This window comes from Megascapheus bottae, chromosome 10, assembly GCF_031878675.1.
Source record: "Megascapheus bottae isolate mThoBot1 chromosome 10, mThoBot2.hap1, whole genome shotgun sequence".
NCBI lineage: Eukaryota > Metazoa > Chordata > Mammalia > Rodentia > Geomyidae > Megascapheus > Megascapheus bottae.
Genome location: NC_143518.1, coordinates 39,987,766 through 40,001,872, shown reverse-complemented (window position 1 = coordinate 40,001,872; position 14,107 = coordinate 39,987,766). Strand labels below are relative to the sequence as shown.

General features: G+C 44.2%; 1 protein-coding gene across 1 annotated transcript; it reads right to left on the bottom strand.

Annotated features, from left to right (window-relative positions):
- Window positions 1-357: 357 nt before the first annotated feature.
- Pglyrp3 (peptidoglycan recognition protein 3) lies at window positions 358-10,603 on the bottom strand. Its single transcript, XM_090341630.1, has 7 exons — window positions 10,546-10,603; window positions 8,142-8,343; window positions 6,058-6,176; window positions 4,564-4,716; window positions 2,324-2,522; window positions 1,429-1,547; window positions 358-536 (listed from the first exon to the last, which is right to left on the bottom strand). The coding sequence occupies exons 1-7, from the start codon at window positions 10,592-10,594 to the stop codon at window positions 358-360; spliced, it is 1,020 nt and encodes a 339-aa protein (XP_090197756.1). The 5' UTR covers window positions 10,595-10,603.
- Window positions 10,604-14,107: the final 3,504 nt, after the last annotated feature.

Below are 14,107 nucleotides of genomic sequence, written 5' to 3'. Positions count from 1 at the left end.
GCCTGGCTGATAGATGAGGGCTGGTGTTTGCTAGGTAGTCCATAGGGAAAGCCATCAGACCAGGCAGAGGGACAGGTACCAAGGGAGAGAGAAATGTGACAGGGACCGCCAATCATCTCACCTGCCTGATGAAAGTGAAGGGAGGAAAAGGAGGAGGAAGCTGGACCCAGATTCAGAAGACTGTGGGTGCCTAGGGTGGGGGACATTGGAGAATGTCATCAGGAAAGGGCACCATCACCCCAGCCAGGCAAAGGAGGACACGCTGAGGCTGGCAGGGAAGGATGTGAAACCAGAGGCGGGAAGTGAGGGTAGGCACCCAGTGGGAAGTTGAGAAGCCTCAGAAGTTGCTGGGCTCCCTCAGAGTTTGAAGTGAGGCCACGTCTTGATGATGTCATACAAAGCCTTCCCAGGAGACAGAGTATTGGCCACATCACTGTGGCCCATCAGCAGGTAGTTGGGGGCTAAGTACCCCTTGGCCACAGCACACTGGACCAGGTCCTGGGCTGCCTTCAGTGCCGCTGCATTAGGAGGCTTTTCTGCAAAACATATTTACTCCCATCAGTCACTGGGGCCTTGAGATTGTGCTGAAGGAGGGACAAGGGTTGTAGTCCTTTTCCTTCCTTACCCCACCCCACCCCCATCATCATCATCATCATCATCACCATCATCACCATCATCATCACTATCATGGGCAACAAATTTACATCAACTATAGCAATGGGCACAGAAAGAAGACAAGGCTATTGTGCCCAAGTTTCTTTTTAGAAATTTAACAACTGGCCAGGCATGGTGGCTCATGCCTGTAATCCTAGCTACTCAGGAGGCTGAGATCTGAGGCTTATACTTCAAAGCCAGCCCAGGCACAAAAGTCCGTGAGACTCTCCAATTAACCACCAGAAAACCAGAAGGCTACCGTTCTGCCATGTGAGCCACAGTGCCACTTCTGGCACTGTGGCTCAAGTGGTAGAATGCTAGCGTTTAGCTGACGTTTTGGTCCCCACAACAGACCAAAAACGAAAGAAAGACATTTAACAACTACCCTAGAATAAAATTCCTGCATTACACATCCCCTTCTTAGCAGGCTCAGAGCACATATGCCCAGTGGATTATTCAATGTCATGCACTCACGTCCACCAACACTGTCACCTTGGTCCCCAAGGAAAGAGACATAGAGAACCACAACAGTACCAAACTTGCAAAAACAATTTTTGTCCTTTGCCTAATGTTTGCCTTGGATATGAATACAGATGGAGTCTGGAATGAGATGAGTGGCTGAGGTTAGGTCCTGTCTGGGATGGGCTTTCGATGGCGTTTGTCCTATACTGAGAGTGTGCTGTCAAGTGAAGTGCTCCACTGTCACCGCGCAGACCCACCATGACCTTCCCCTCCCAGACATTCTGCATAGGACCTCACCCACCGCCCTCTTACCTACAAAGTTGCCCATAAAAGCAATTCCTAGAGCAATATCATTGTATCCGTAGGTGTGAGAGCCTTGGATATGCCAGCCAACTCCTTCATATACTCCACCATCCTGGCCCACCAAGAAGCTAGGATAGGGCAAAGGAAAACAAAGAAATCAATCTGGGAAGAATTTGCTTCAGTCATTCCTTCAATCAGTATTTCATTCTTTCATCTATGTATTACATATTGGCGGGATATCTCTTAGGGGCCAGATAAATAAAGTCCTAAATAAATAACAAAAATTGTTCATGCTTGAACCCTAAAACCCTTCTATGAAACATTCGAGGCATCTCCCAAATTATGTACGCTAGTCTATTAGGTTAATATGTGTTTCCTCAAAACATTCTCAAAGATAATACCTTCCTCTCACTCACTGTCTGTAATCAGAAAATGTATTATAGAAATAAGACCAAAAAAAAAAAAGAGGAGGCCCAGAAAGGTCACAAGTCCCTGTATCTATTCACACGGAAAATCACAGAGGACTCTCAGGGTCCTGACGTCACTGAGAGTAAGGAGGGGACTGGGCTAGATGGGGGGAGGACCTTTTCTCTGATTGGTTAGAAGGGGCTGCATAAATAGGCAGCCCCTTTCCTTCAATGCCTTCCTGAGGGATCTCACTGCCTTGCTTTACAACTATGGCTTCCTATGCCTTCTCTTCAGTGTCTTCCAGCCCCATGTGGAGAACATTCCCAAAAGGAATACCCAATCCTAGCTGTGCTATAAATGATAATCAGTCCAGAGTCCCACGCAGATAAAATATGGTGTCTATGCAAAGGGCTTGGTATGGAGGAAGGTCTCCTCCAGCCTTCCCTTCCATGGCCCTGAAGAAGAAAGAGGCCATGCTTCCGCTGATTCTACTTACTGATAGCCAATGTCACAAAAGCCTTGTTTGTCCATGTGGAAGGACTGGGTATATCTGACGTTAGCCTGGCAGTCTGTGGACACATTGCAGCTTGTCCCAGCAGTGTGGATGATGATGACGTATTTGGCTGGGAGAGCCATTTGAGGGCAGTGTGTCTGTCTGGCTTCCCAAGTAGACCGTGGGGTGATGTTGGGGCAAGCTGAGGTGAAAGAAATGGATATGGGAATTGATCCATGCCTCTTATGAACATCTCACAGACACAGGTTGGGTTATTATGTCTCAGTCTCTCCCCATCAACCAGCACTCATGGAAGCATCCCGCCATGAACTTGACTAGCGGAGAATTCTAATTTGAGGTATGTAAGAGCCAGGCGTATGGTATGTGTGAGCATGTCTCTTGAGGACCAGGGATCTCCTGGCCACTCTGAGACACTCCTCCAGCTCCCTACCTATAGAACCCAGCCCACGATGGAAAGCCACCCAGAATTCGTTTGTGAGACTTCCCAGAAACTACATCCCTGCCCACCACTCCTGGGTCAGGACACTGGAGCCAAGGGACAGGATTCTGTTGGCTATCGAAATTAGGGTATATACAGAAGGGAACAGACCCATGAGTCAGATAGAGGAGTGGTTATTTTCTTCACAAATCAAAGTATGTTTACATAGGTATTATGGAATAAGAATGATATGCAGAAATTTTCTCACTTTTTAAACTGGACACAAACCTATGGAAATATGTGGAAGTCTGTAAAGAATTCTATAAATGTTGAGGGATTAACATTGCTACAGAAGTGCCAGTCTAAACGCCAGTAAACCTCTATTTAGAGATTAATAAATTGAAAACCTAATTTTTAAAGGTATCATTGAATTCTAGGAAAAAGCTTATTCTAGCAGCGAGAATGACACTAGAGGTGCTTGTTTTATTGGTTGTAATGTGATGTTGCCTCTCTCCAAAATAGTGAATCATTTTCATTGTTCAAGTTCTTGGAAAATTCATTCTTCTAAGAAGAATGTGAATCTAGAAGCTTAGAGGCTGATGCCTATAATCTTAGCTACTCAGGTTGAGACCTGAGCATCTGCAGTTTGAAGCCAGTCCAGGCTACAAAGTTCAAGACTCTTATCTCCAATTAATCACCAGAAAACCTAAAGTGGCACTGTGGCTCAAAGTGGGAGAGCACTAACCTTACACAAAAGAGCTCTGGTACAGCATCCAGGCCCTGAGTTCAAGACACACACACACACACACACACACACACACACACACACACACACACGGAGGGAGGATAATCTGTGAATTCAAGCCATTCTCAGCATTGTGACCATGTTTTGTTTTGTTTTGTTAGGAAAGTGTGTGTGTGTGTGTGTGTGTGTGTGTGTGTGTGTGTGTGTGTGTGTGTGTATGCATGCGTGCACGTGCGTATGCATGTGCATACTATTATATACAACTATATAAATACAATTCACTCCATTCTCATGCTTCATTTTTCTCCATTCTCTTCATGCCATCAAGCAACATAAACATTTCACATGTCATTTGCTCATTTACTGACATTACTTGCTGAAATAAACCCTCTACCTCCCTATAGGTAGAGAGTTTTATCTACTTTGTTCACAGCTGTATACTCAGTACTTGGAACACCTGCTGGTCAGTCACTATTGGTGGATTTATTTATTTGTTGAGTTGATTTATTTGTTTATTTAAATCTGTTTACATATATATTTAAGACTGATTCTGTGGCAGTATCATACTTGGGAGTACAGAGTGAGAAAAGGTCAGGAAAGTACCTTTTCAGAATCTTCCAGATTTCAATGTCACAATATGCATGAGGTGTTCTTGGTTCAAGAAGCACACAGGGTCCCACAGGGAAAAAAGGAGGAACAAAAGAAGCAGCAGTATCCACTAGATACTAGACAACTTCTGAGTGGGGGGAAGGGAGGAAAAACTGGGGTAGAATAAGAGAAGGGCTGACATTCTCCAAAAGGAACTGGACTCATTTCCTGACATAGAACACTGTAACCCTTCTGTATATCACCTTTACAATAAAAATTATTTTTTAAAAAGAACTGTAGCCCTGACAAAAAATACAATAAAAAGAACTATATTCATTATCTGACTTATGTAACTGTAATCCCTCTGCACTTCAACTTTATAATAACATAAAAAATTAAAAGTCCAACTAGAAAGCATATTCCTAATCTGGCTATAGGGGATAAGAAGGAAGAGAATGACTAAGGTCTTACCTTTCTTAGGTGTCTTTGGATTTGGAGGAGCCAGGCAGTTCTCTTCTTTCAAAAGAAGTGGCTGAATGTATCTGGGTGACAGATGACCCTTCTGGATGGCATAGAAGATCAGATCCTCTGCTGCTGCTAAGGCAGCAGGGCTGGGACTGCTACCTTTGGAGAAGATCACATGATACTCACTAGACATTGTGTTGGAAATGAACTATACAACGTGGGGGGAGGGGAGAGTAAGTGGAAGAAAATAAGGGAGGGAGTAACAGTGTTTAAAAAGAAATGTACTCATGGGGCCAGGAGTTTGGCCTAGTGGTAGAATGCTTGCCTAGCATGCATGAAGACCAGGGTTCAATTCCTCAGTATCGCATACATAGAAAAAAGCCAGAAGTGGTGTGGTTCAAGTGGTAGGGCTCTAGTCTTGAGAAAACCTAAGGACAGTGCCCAGGCCCTGAGCCCAAGCCCAGGACTGGCAGAAAGATAGAAAGAAAGAAAGAAAGAAAGAAAGAAAGAAAGAAAGAAAGAAAGAAAGAAAGAAAGAAAGAAAGAGAAAGATGGAGAGAAAGAAATGTACTTGTTCCCTTACTTATGTAACTGTAACCCTCCCTATTCACCATTGCTTTTACAATAAAGATACTTTTAAAAGAAGACAACATGGACATAAAACTATTAGTAAATTGTACTATACACCAGGAAAAAGAGTGTTCTGACTAGCTGAACCTGAGTGTCTGATGGGTAGGAAGACAGAAAATAGACTCAAGAGTCATGACAGAGGGTCTAAAGGACAAGAACTATCATCAGAGATCTCATCAGCCAATATTAGCAACCTCTTCCAAAAGCCAAACCAGTACAATCCATCTATAGGTAGAAAGGTAAAGAAGTTAAAGGCACATGCAGAGGCACTCACCTGACCAGCTCAGGTATACCTTGGTATGGGGGGCAGGGGAAACTGACAATATATATACTGAATAGCTGCCATAAATGAGCACATAGTTCATTCTTTATGTCCACTAGCCCACAGAATTCTCAATTGTTAACTGCGATAACCTGCAGATTTGAGTTATCTGAAAGCTCTCACCTCTATTGTTGTTTATGTATATGTGTGTTTTCTGACACTTGCAAACTCTACCTTCCAACTTAGTCGCCTGTTAGATTCCTGATAGTTTCTACCAACAGAAGACACTAGAAGAATAAATAAGCCCTGTTGCTGTTGTTGTTGTGGTTGCTGTTGTTGTTTTCCTGCCCTCATCCACCCAGCATCCAAAGCATCCATGTGTACAACTCCAGGCTCCAGGTGGGAAAAACAGTAAACCCAAGCAATGCCCACCATGGCTTCAGCAACAACAGAGTGCAGACCAAGGAACGAAAGAGGACAAGAAAACAATGCATGTCATAGACCCTAATGAGCAAAGAGCTTCAAGAGGAGGTGTTAGAGAAGACAAGTATGATGTTAACTGAAGAAAAGAAAGTATGCCTAAGGATCCATGGGGAAATGACCAATACCTATCTTATTGCCAAAGAAGGCAATGCCCAGCGAGACATTGTTGTAGCCTTGAGTGTGTAAACCTTGGAAGTGCCAGCCAACACCCTCATACACTCTGCCATCATCCCCAACCAGGAAGCTGCCAATCAAGGAAATATTGGTTTAGTGGTAAGTCTCTGTAAGAAAATCCTTCACCGATCCTTAAAAGGGAAACAGGGTTTTCAATGTTCATAAGTATTATTCTTTAATAGCATAAGAATGTGGGAGCAGAATAACAAAATTTAAATCAAGAGAGCTGAGAATGCACTTCATTTGGGGCTGTGACTCTGCTTATTTGCCTTTTCCAGGATCTCACTTTAAAAATAGTTGTTTGGTTCAAGGGAGAATTTGAATGGACAACTACCAAGGACCTGAGGACCTTAGTTCAACATGTTCAACACCCAAGAACTAACTCATCACCTTCTTAAATTACAGGATGAAACACTTGAATATTCTTTAAAACATCTCCCTGAAATTCAGAAATTGTGTTATTTTTACTTTTTCTTTAGTTTTTCCATAGTAATTCCCATAAGCTCTTCATTATCACAGAAATGTATTAAGAGCATTCCCTTCTTCTTTTTAAATATACATACTATTTTTTAATATACATACTCTTTTATTCCCACTGTGTTCCCCTTTAGTTCTCTCTCTATTATTTCTCATTCTCCACCTTCTAATTGGCTTCAAAACTGATGTTTTCACTACTATTTACCTGTCAGATTTTACTAGACAATGAGTTTCCACAGCAAATGGGACACAAAGAATATGTCTGGGAGGTCAAGTAAAGACTCCCACACTGGGGAATGGGAATGGGGATGCAAAGATCCAGCATCTCACTGACTTGGCCACCACTACTTCCAGCAGGTTCCTCTGTCACAATGCAGCTGCCTGTGGTTAGTCCAATGTGAACACAGCTGCCCCGAGGAACTGGAGAGCTCCGAGTTGTCTCTGCAGAAACCTCACTCAGAGGCACAGTGCCTAAAGTCAGGGCCAAACACTTCATTACCCTGAAGCAGGAAACACTACAGGGACACTGACAGACAGCAGAGGTCTTAAGTACAGAGACTGCGGGTGATGCTGGCAGCTATAACCAAGGTTTCCAGCTGCTCTTAATTATTTGTGTGCAAAATAAATTTAGAATAAATTTGCCAAATGGAGAAACCAGAAGTCATGTCTATTTGTAGACCTAAAAAATCCCATTTCAAAACTTTCTCTAAATATGTGATATTTAGATATGGGTATGTATACACATACCCATGTGTATCCTCATACATGTGTGTATGTGTGTATCCTCACTCTTGAGTCTAAATGGGAAAAGGAGTTTCTAGACCTCCATTATAATCTTCCTAGGAGATTCTCAATGCACAGTGCAGGGATCTTTCATCCTCAGGCTCATTTTGACATGTGACTCTCCTACTACTTGTTCCAAGGCCCACTCTTCCCCAACTACCCTGACCCCATCTGTTTGGTGAGGTGATTCCTCTGGATAACAAATGGAAAAATGTTTCACCAGGTTCTGGACTAACTGGGCACTGCCCTTCACAGAGCTGCACTACCAGGCAGCCTCTGACATTAACCGTGGTCCCTGCTTCCTTGCTCTGAGTCACCTTAAGCAAATTCTCGAGTTCCCCTAGACTGTGGCATTCTCCCTTGTGAAATAAGGTTTCGATGTTTCTCCCATCTATCCACTCCTCTGAAGAGCTGGAAGGGCCTAATTAGGTGATATCTGTGCAGACTTTATAAGCTGTAAGGCTTGGCAAGTTCTCCGAAGGTGACTGTAGGTCTTGTCAATCTAACCTTCCCAGCTTCCTCTCCAGGGTTCAGGAATTCCTGCGTAAGTAAATGGCTCTTACGGGTCCCTTCTCATAACCTCTGGAGGGCTATGCATCTTGTTTGGTTTTCTTTTCTTTCTTTTTAAACACTTTTTATTCATCATCAAAGCAACATAAATGAAACCCAGAAAAAAAAAATCAGAGAAACAGAGAAGGGAAACTAGAACCCTAATCTTTTAGGTAACTTTACAAGCAGACTTCAGGGAGCTGTCCAGCTCTTACTCTCCTCTTACTTGAAGGCCACGTCGCACCAGCCTTTGTTGTGGACAGAATGGGACTGCAGTACCCGCAGCTTCTGGCTGCAGGAGTTCTGTTCCTGGCACTCCATCCCCATGAGCTGCTCTGTGATGAGGTAGGCCGCAGGGGGGCTCAGCAGGGCCGTGCAGGTGAGTGGTCTCGCCTCCCATTCCTTGCGGGAGACGATGGTGGGAAGGCCTGTCAAGGGGATCACAGGATGACATGCAACAGGTCCTGTCCAGGGCTCTGCTGTACCCCTCAATGTGGTAGGGGCCTGGAGGGTGGTATCCTCCACCTACAGCCTCCCTTTCTCATCTCCAATGCCCCATTTAGGCTAAACAACTACCCAGACACTCTGCACTCCAGAGTTGCCTCACTCCCTATTCTTTTCTCACATTTCCCTAGAAGGCAAACTCAGTCTTCAACTTCTCTCTTACCTGTATGTGATCTCCCCTCCTTCAGAAAGTATCTCCAGCCAACATTCTGGGGTTCTAAGCTGCCTTGTCTTTTTTTTTTTTTTTGCCAGTTCTGGAGACTGAATTCAGGGCCTGAGCACTGTCCTTAGGCTTTCCTCAAGGTTAGTGCTCTACCACTTGAGCCACAGCACCAGTTCTGGCTTTTCTATATATGTGGTACTGAGTAGTTGAACCTGGGTCTTCATGCATGCTAGGCAAGCAATCTACCACTAGGCAAAACTCCCGGCCCCTAAGCTGCCTTCTCTTGAACCACCTTAGGATAGATGCCTTAGTATTCATTTCCCCTACTGGCATTGGGCCCTGGACCTCTATCTATGTCTTTCATCATAGACTCCACTTACTTGGAATAGAGACTGTGAAGAAAATCTGCCCAGACTTCTCAACTAGGGACTCAAAAAACTAGAAATAGATGGATTGTTGTGACTGCCCTCAAAAACTAAGCATTTCAGAACAAGTTTGTTTCTAGATATCATAGACATTTCCTCGCCTTCCACAGCCCCCAGTCAATACAAGAGAGTTTGGGAGCAATGGCTATTCCCACAGGCCAGATCTGTGGTGCCAAAACCTCAAAGATGCTATCAGAATGTGGCTTACAACAGCTTCATGAGATAAGCAACACAAAATGGAAACGATGCCCAGATTTCTGAAGTGGCTTGTCTAACCTGATAGAAGTTTTAAGAAGTGAACTTAGAGTCACACCAGTCTCCAGACCACAATGCTTGAGTTACAACCACGACTCTCTGCAGCCTTGACAGAGCTGTCCCATGAACTTGAGCAAGTCATTGACTACTTGGGACCTGTTTCTCTGCCTATAAGACAAAGTCACTGAAAATTTCCACTGTAAGCTTAGAACTTTGCCCTTCTTACAAATCAAGAACAAATATTTGAATCTCACAATGAATTGGGATGTTCTGGGCAGCTGGAGAGACTTGTGGGGTTCACAGCCAAATCTCTAAGATGAAGTACAATATGGAGGAGGAAAAGGGTGAGGATGAGGAGGAGGAGGAGGAGGAGGAGGAGGAGGATAGAGGAGGAGGAGGAGGAGGATAGAGGAGAAGGAGGAGGAGGAGGATAGAGGAGAAGGAGGAGGAGGAGGATAGAAGAGACGATTAACAAAGGAAACCCACAGATCCCTGGACAGGTGCACAGTGGAAACCAGGATTCAGTCTCAGTGAGAGTGGAACATGAGTTGCTGTCTCACTAGGGAAAGCTACTTCCTGATCAGGGCTTCAGAAAGGCTAGCTATGTATTCCCTGGTTTGTAAGCTTCTCCAACATCAACTTCAAGTGATCCCATTAAATTTAGCTGCCAAAGAAGCAGAAGGAAGGCATAGTTATATTATTGCTTCTAAACAGTACCTATGTATGTCAGACGTGAAAACATGTGCAGTATTTAATGAACTGTAGAAGTGATCACTGAAATTACAGCCTTCATCTAGCATCTGAGAATCACAAATGGATATTAATTTTAATTTAATAGCATTTACTTAATGAGTATTTGTGATATCTTACTAGTATAAAACTATAAAACTGTAAGAAATATTTTGATATAGTAAGGAGAATTGCTACTCTCAAGAAATTTGAGTTCATTTATGAATGTAGTCCATAGTTCTGGATTTAACAATAATTAGTATAAAAATGAAGACAAACTGGTAGCTCATGCTTATAATCTCATCTACCCAGCTATGTGTACCACCAGCTTTCAGCATGATCTTTCCATCAATGGAAGTAAATAAGATTCAAAGAAGTTGAATAACATGTCCAGATCATAGCAATAGCAGGACATGAATTTGACTGAAGATATGACAATCCCCTCCAAACTGCTAGCTCGCTACACCAGACAGACCATTAGGACTACTTCTAATATTCAACTTATTTTTTGCCAATCATCAAAAGAACTTGTGACACAAAGAAAGAAAACTTACCCCAGACCTGGAGACCGAAAACAGACAAGATAAGAAGCCAGAGCAACATCCTCACAGAGTTCCACAACACCGACCAAGAAAATGTGGATTGTAGCCCTAAGAAGGCAGAGACCCTGGAAAGATATTGACAGTTAACATGACAATTCACAGTCTACAAGCAAAGCACCAGCCTTCTACATAGTGCCCCTGTCTGCCTCTCTCATCACACCGTGGCCTCATTAGTGCCAACACATGGGTCAGCTTTCTCAGGTCCCCCCCCCCTCTGTCCACATCAGATGCACAATGAATGTGAAGCAGCATCTGCTGGCATCTCACATCTGTAATCCCAGCTACTTGGGAAACTGAGAACTGAGGACTGAAGTCCAAAGTCAGATCAGGCAGGAAAGTCCCTAAGACTCTGATCTCCAATTAACCACCAAAAAGCCAGAAGTGGAGCTATGGCTTAAAAGATAGAGTATTAGCCTTGAGTGAAAAGCTAAGGGTGGGGGTGTGGGGGGGGAGGGAAATGGGTACCAAGACATGTAAAAGGGTATCAATGTATGTGAATTAATGCACCTTCTATCTGGCAAATATCATGTAACCCTTTTACTAATTACAATAAAAAAATTAAATTAAAAAAAAAAGAAAAGCTAAGGGTCAGTGCCCATGTGGTGAGTTCAAGCCCCAGCACAGGCACACACAAAAAAATGTGAAGATGCTAATATCAGTGTCTAGCCAACCCACTCCTCACCCACTCCTTATTATCCCAGGAAGCTCCTGGTCCCTTACTCCTGGAACCCAGGGTCTGATCTTCATCCTTCTGGGTTGGATAATTGCAATTTCTAAAAGCTCCAGTAGTTGTTTTTCTTTTGCCAGTCCTAGGCTTGGGCTCAGGGCCTAACCACTGTCCTTGGGTTTTCTCAAGGCTGGAGCTCTACCACTTGAGCCACAGCACCAGTGCTGGCTTTTTTCTATGTATGGGGTCCCGAGGAATCGAACCTGGGTCTTTATGCATACTAGGCAAGCACTCTACCACTAGGCCAAACTCCCACCCCATCCCCCTGTAAGTATTTGGGGGATATTTTCTTAACCTTAGATTTGAGCATATGAAATCTTCCTTAATTATGCAAGCAATCTTAGTGAATAACACCCAGGATTCCATTCATTCAGAAAACATGCATCCCAAAGACAAAATGAGCCCATTACAAATGAGGCAGATACCTAAAGGCTATGTGAGAACATGCTCAGCCCCTCTCATTGGTCCAATAAGAGGTAAGGATTAACTTTCCCAATACTCAAGCCTTCTTGGCTGCCCCCTCTCAAAAAGAAAAGAAGCCGGTTTACTGAAATCTACTGGAAGCTGCTAATAATTCCAGTCAATGAAGATTTTTCCCCAGTCACTGAATCCTGCCTCTTTCACAACCTCGAGTGTTAACTCACAATGGCTCCCTCATAGGCCTGAAGACTGAAGGCTGATTGTAAGCCATGTGTTTCCAACAGCAGAACAGATAATGCCTTCTATCCCCATCCCCACCCCCCACCCCAGACCCCAACCCAAGTGTAAACCCTGAGCTGACAAGACAGGGTAGAGTCCTGACTCACATTGCTGTATATATCTGCTTCACTTCAAATAAGGAAATATCAAGCCAGGCCTCAGGGGCCATGCCTATAATCCTACCTACTCAGGAAACTGAGATCTGAGGATCATGGTTCAAAGCCAACTGGGGAAGGAAAGTCCCTAAGATTCTTATCTCCAATGCAGTACCAAAAAAGCCAGAAGTAGCCCTGTGGTTCAAGTGGATAGAGTGCTAACCTTGAGCAATAAAAGCTCATGGCCAGTGCTCAGGCCCTGACTTCAAGCCCTAGAACTGTCACAAAATAATGAGTTAATTAATTAATTTTAAAAATAAATAACTATCAGAAAAGGAGGGGAAAAGACAGATAGGGATTCACAGCTCAAAAGAAAAGGTAAAACTTGTATAAAGGTAGTTCCAAGACCCACTCTTTTAGCAAAAAAGAAAAACATTAAGATCAAAGTAGGCTAATTTAGAAAACTGAGACTAGAAGACTAGATACAATTTTCCTAATGGTTGAGGTGGGTTGGGGAGAGCCACAGGAGCCCACTCCATCATGTTTCCACTTTCACCTCACTGAATCGTTCCTTTGGGGGAAGGCATCTGAAGGAGTACTCACACTTAAAGGTACCTGAGGACCCGTGCTGTCTCAGCGCAGCCACTCAGGGTGCAGTCTGTTCGGTCCTCATTGGCTGGCAGTTCCTTCTCTTCAGCCTTGGCCTCCAGGTTCTGCCCCTCCTCCAGCTCGTGCCTCTTCCACTACCAAACCTCCTCTCCCTCACACTAGAGGGCACTGGCTTCTCCCTAAATCTGGAGGAAAAGAAAGGATAGGTGTGAGAAGGAAGGCAGGGATCTGGGGCTCTGTCCACAGCTCCAAGAGGAACTCAACTGAAACCAACTCAGGTGGTGAGCACCTGGGAACCCGCCCTGTGAATAAGCCTTTCAGTTCCTCCTCCCTGGGAAAGAGCTCAGTTACCCAATCCTTCCTGAGCTCTTTCCTCATGCCCAGAACTCAATAAGCTCTGCCAACCTTGGGGATGCCTGTGAGGATTCTGCCCACAGAAACAGGTCTCTTCTAGGAATCTGAAAGCTATAGGCTCAGATCACTCACCAACACCTTAAGCCACCCCCTTCCACCAGGATCCCCAGCAGGGATTAGAATAGAGGGAGAGAAATAGGAAGCTCCATCTGCAGGATGCAGCTCACAGGCTGCCATCCCTAGAACTTCCAATGTCATAGCCATTGCTCACTCATCCCCCGCCCCCACCTCAGCACCAAACTCTTCCTGAAATAAACCAAGGCCCTGGCTCCTCACCTAATCCTGACAGGAGCCCTCCATCTTCAGCTCAAGCCCAGACCCTCTCTTTTCCCCCTCATGCTGTTATGTTAGTGTGTATTCTTGTTTTTGTGCCAGTCATGGAGCGTGAGCTCAGGACCTAAGCATTGTCCTTGGCTGCTTTTCTTTTCCCACTCAAGGCTAGTACTCTACCACATGAGCCATAGCTCCACTTCTGGCTTGTGTTTTAGTAGTTTATTAGAAACAAGAGTCTCACTGATCTTCCTGCCCAGGCTGACTTTAAACTGTGATCCTTAGATCTCAGCCTCCTTGAGTAGCTAGGATTACAGGCATGAGCCACCCAGCTTCCAGCTTATGCTTTGTTTTGTTCTTAATATTTGAAGTAGCATCCATGAATAAAAAGGGATTTCACCGTGATAAATTGCATGGAAGTTAATTGTTGTGTAGCACCTCCATTATAATCCTGTCCTGCCATTTTTCCTTCTTCCTTTCCAAATATCAATTGGTGGGTTTCATTACTCTATCGCCCCACATGTATACATACTGAATACATACCTCAGGAACCCTGCTCCTCCTCTAACAAGATTTATGCAAAAGATTTTCTGTGATGCTCTGCCAAATGTACCTGAGTTGTAGTCCCATGCAATGGAAATGCTTGAGCCATCTCCAGGTACCTGAAAGGTGCTTTGCCCACTTGAGAGGGCATTTGAAC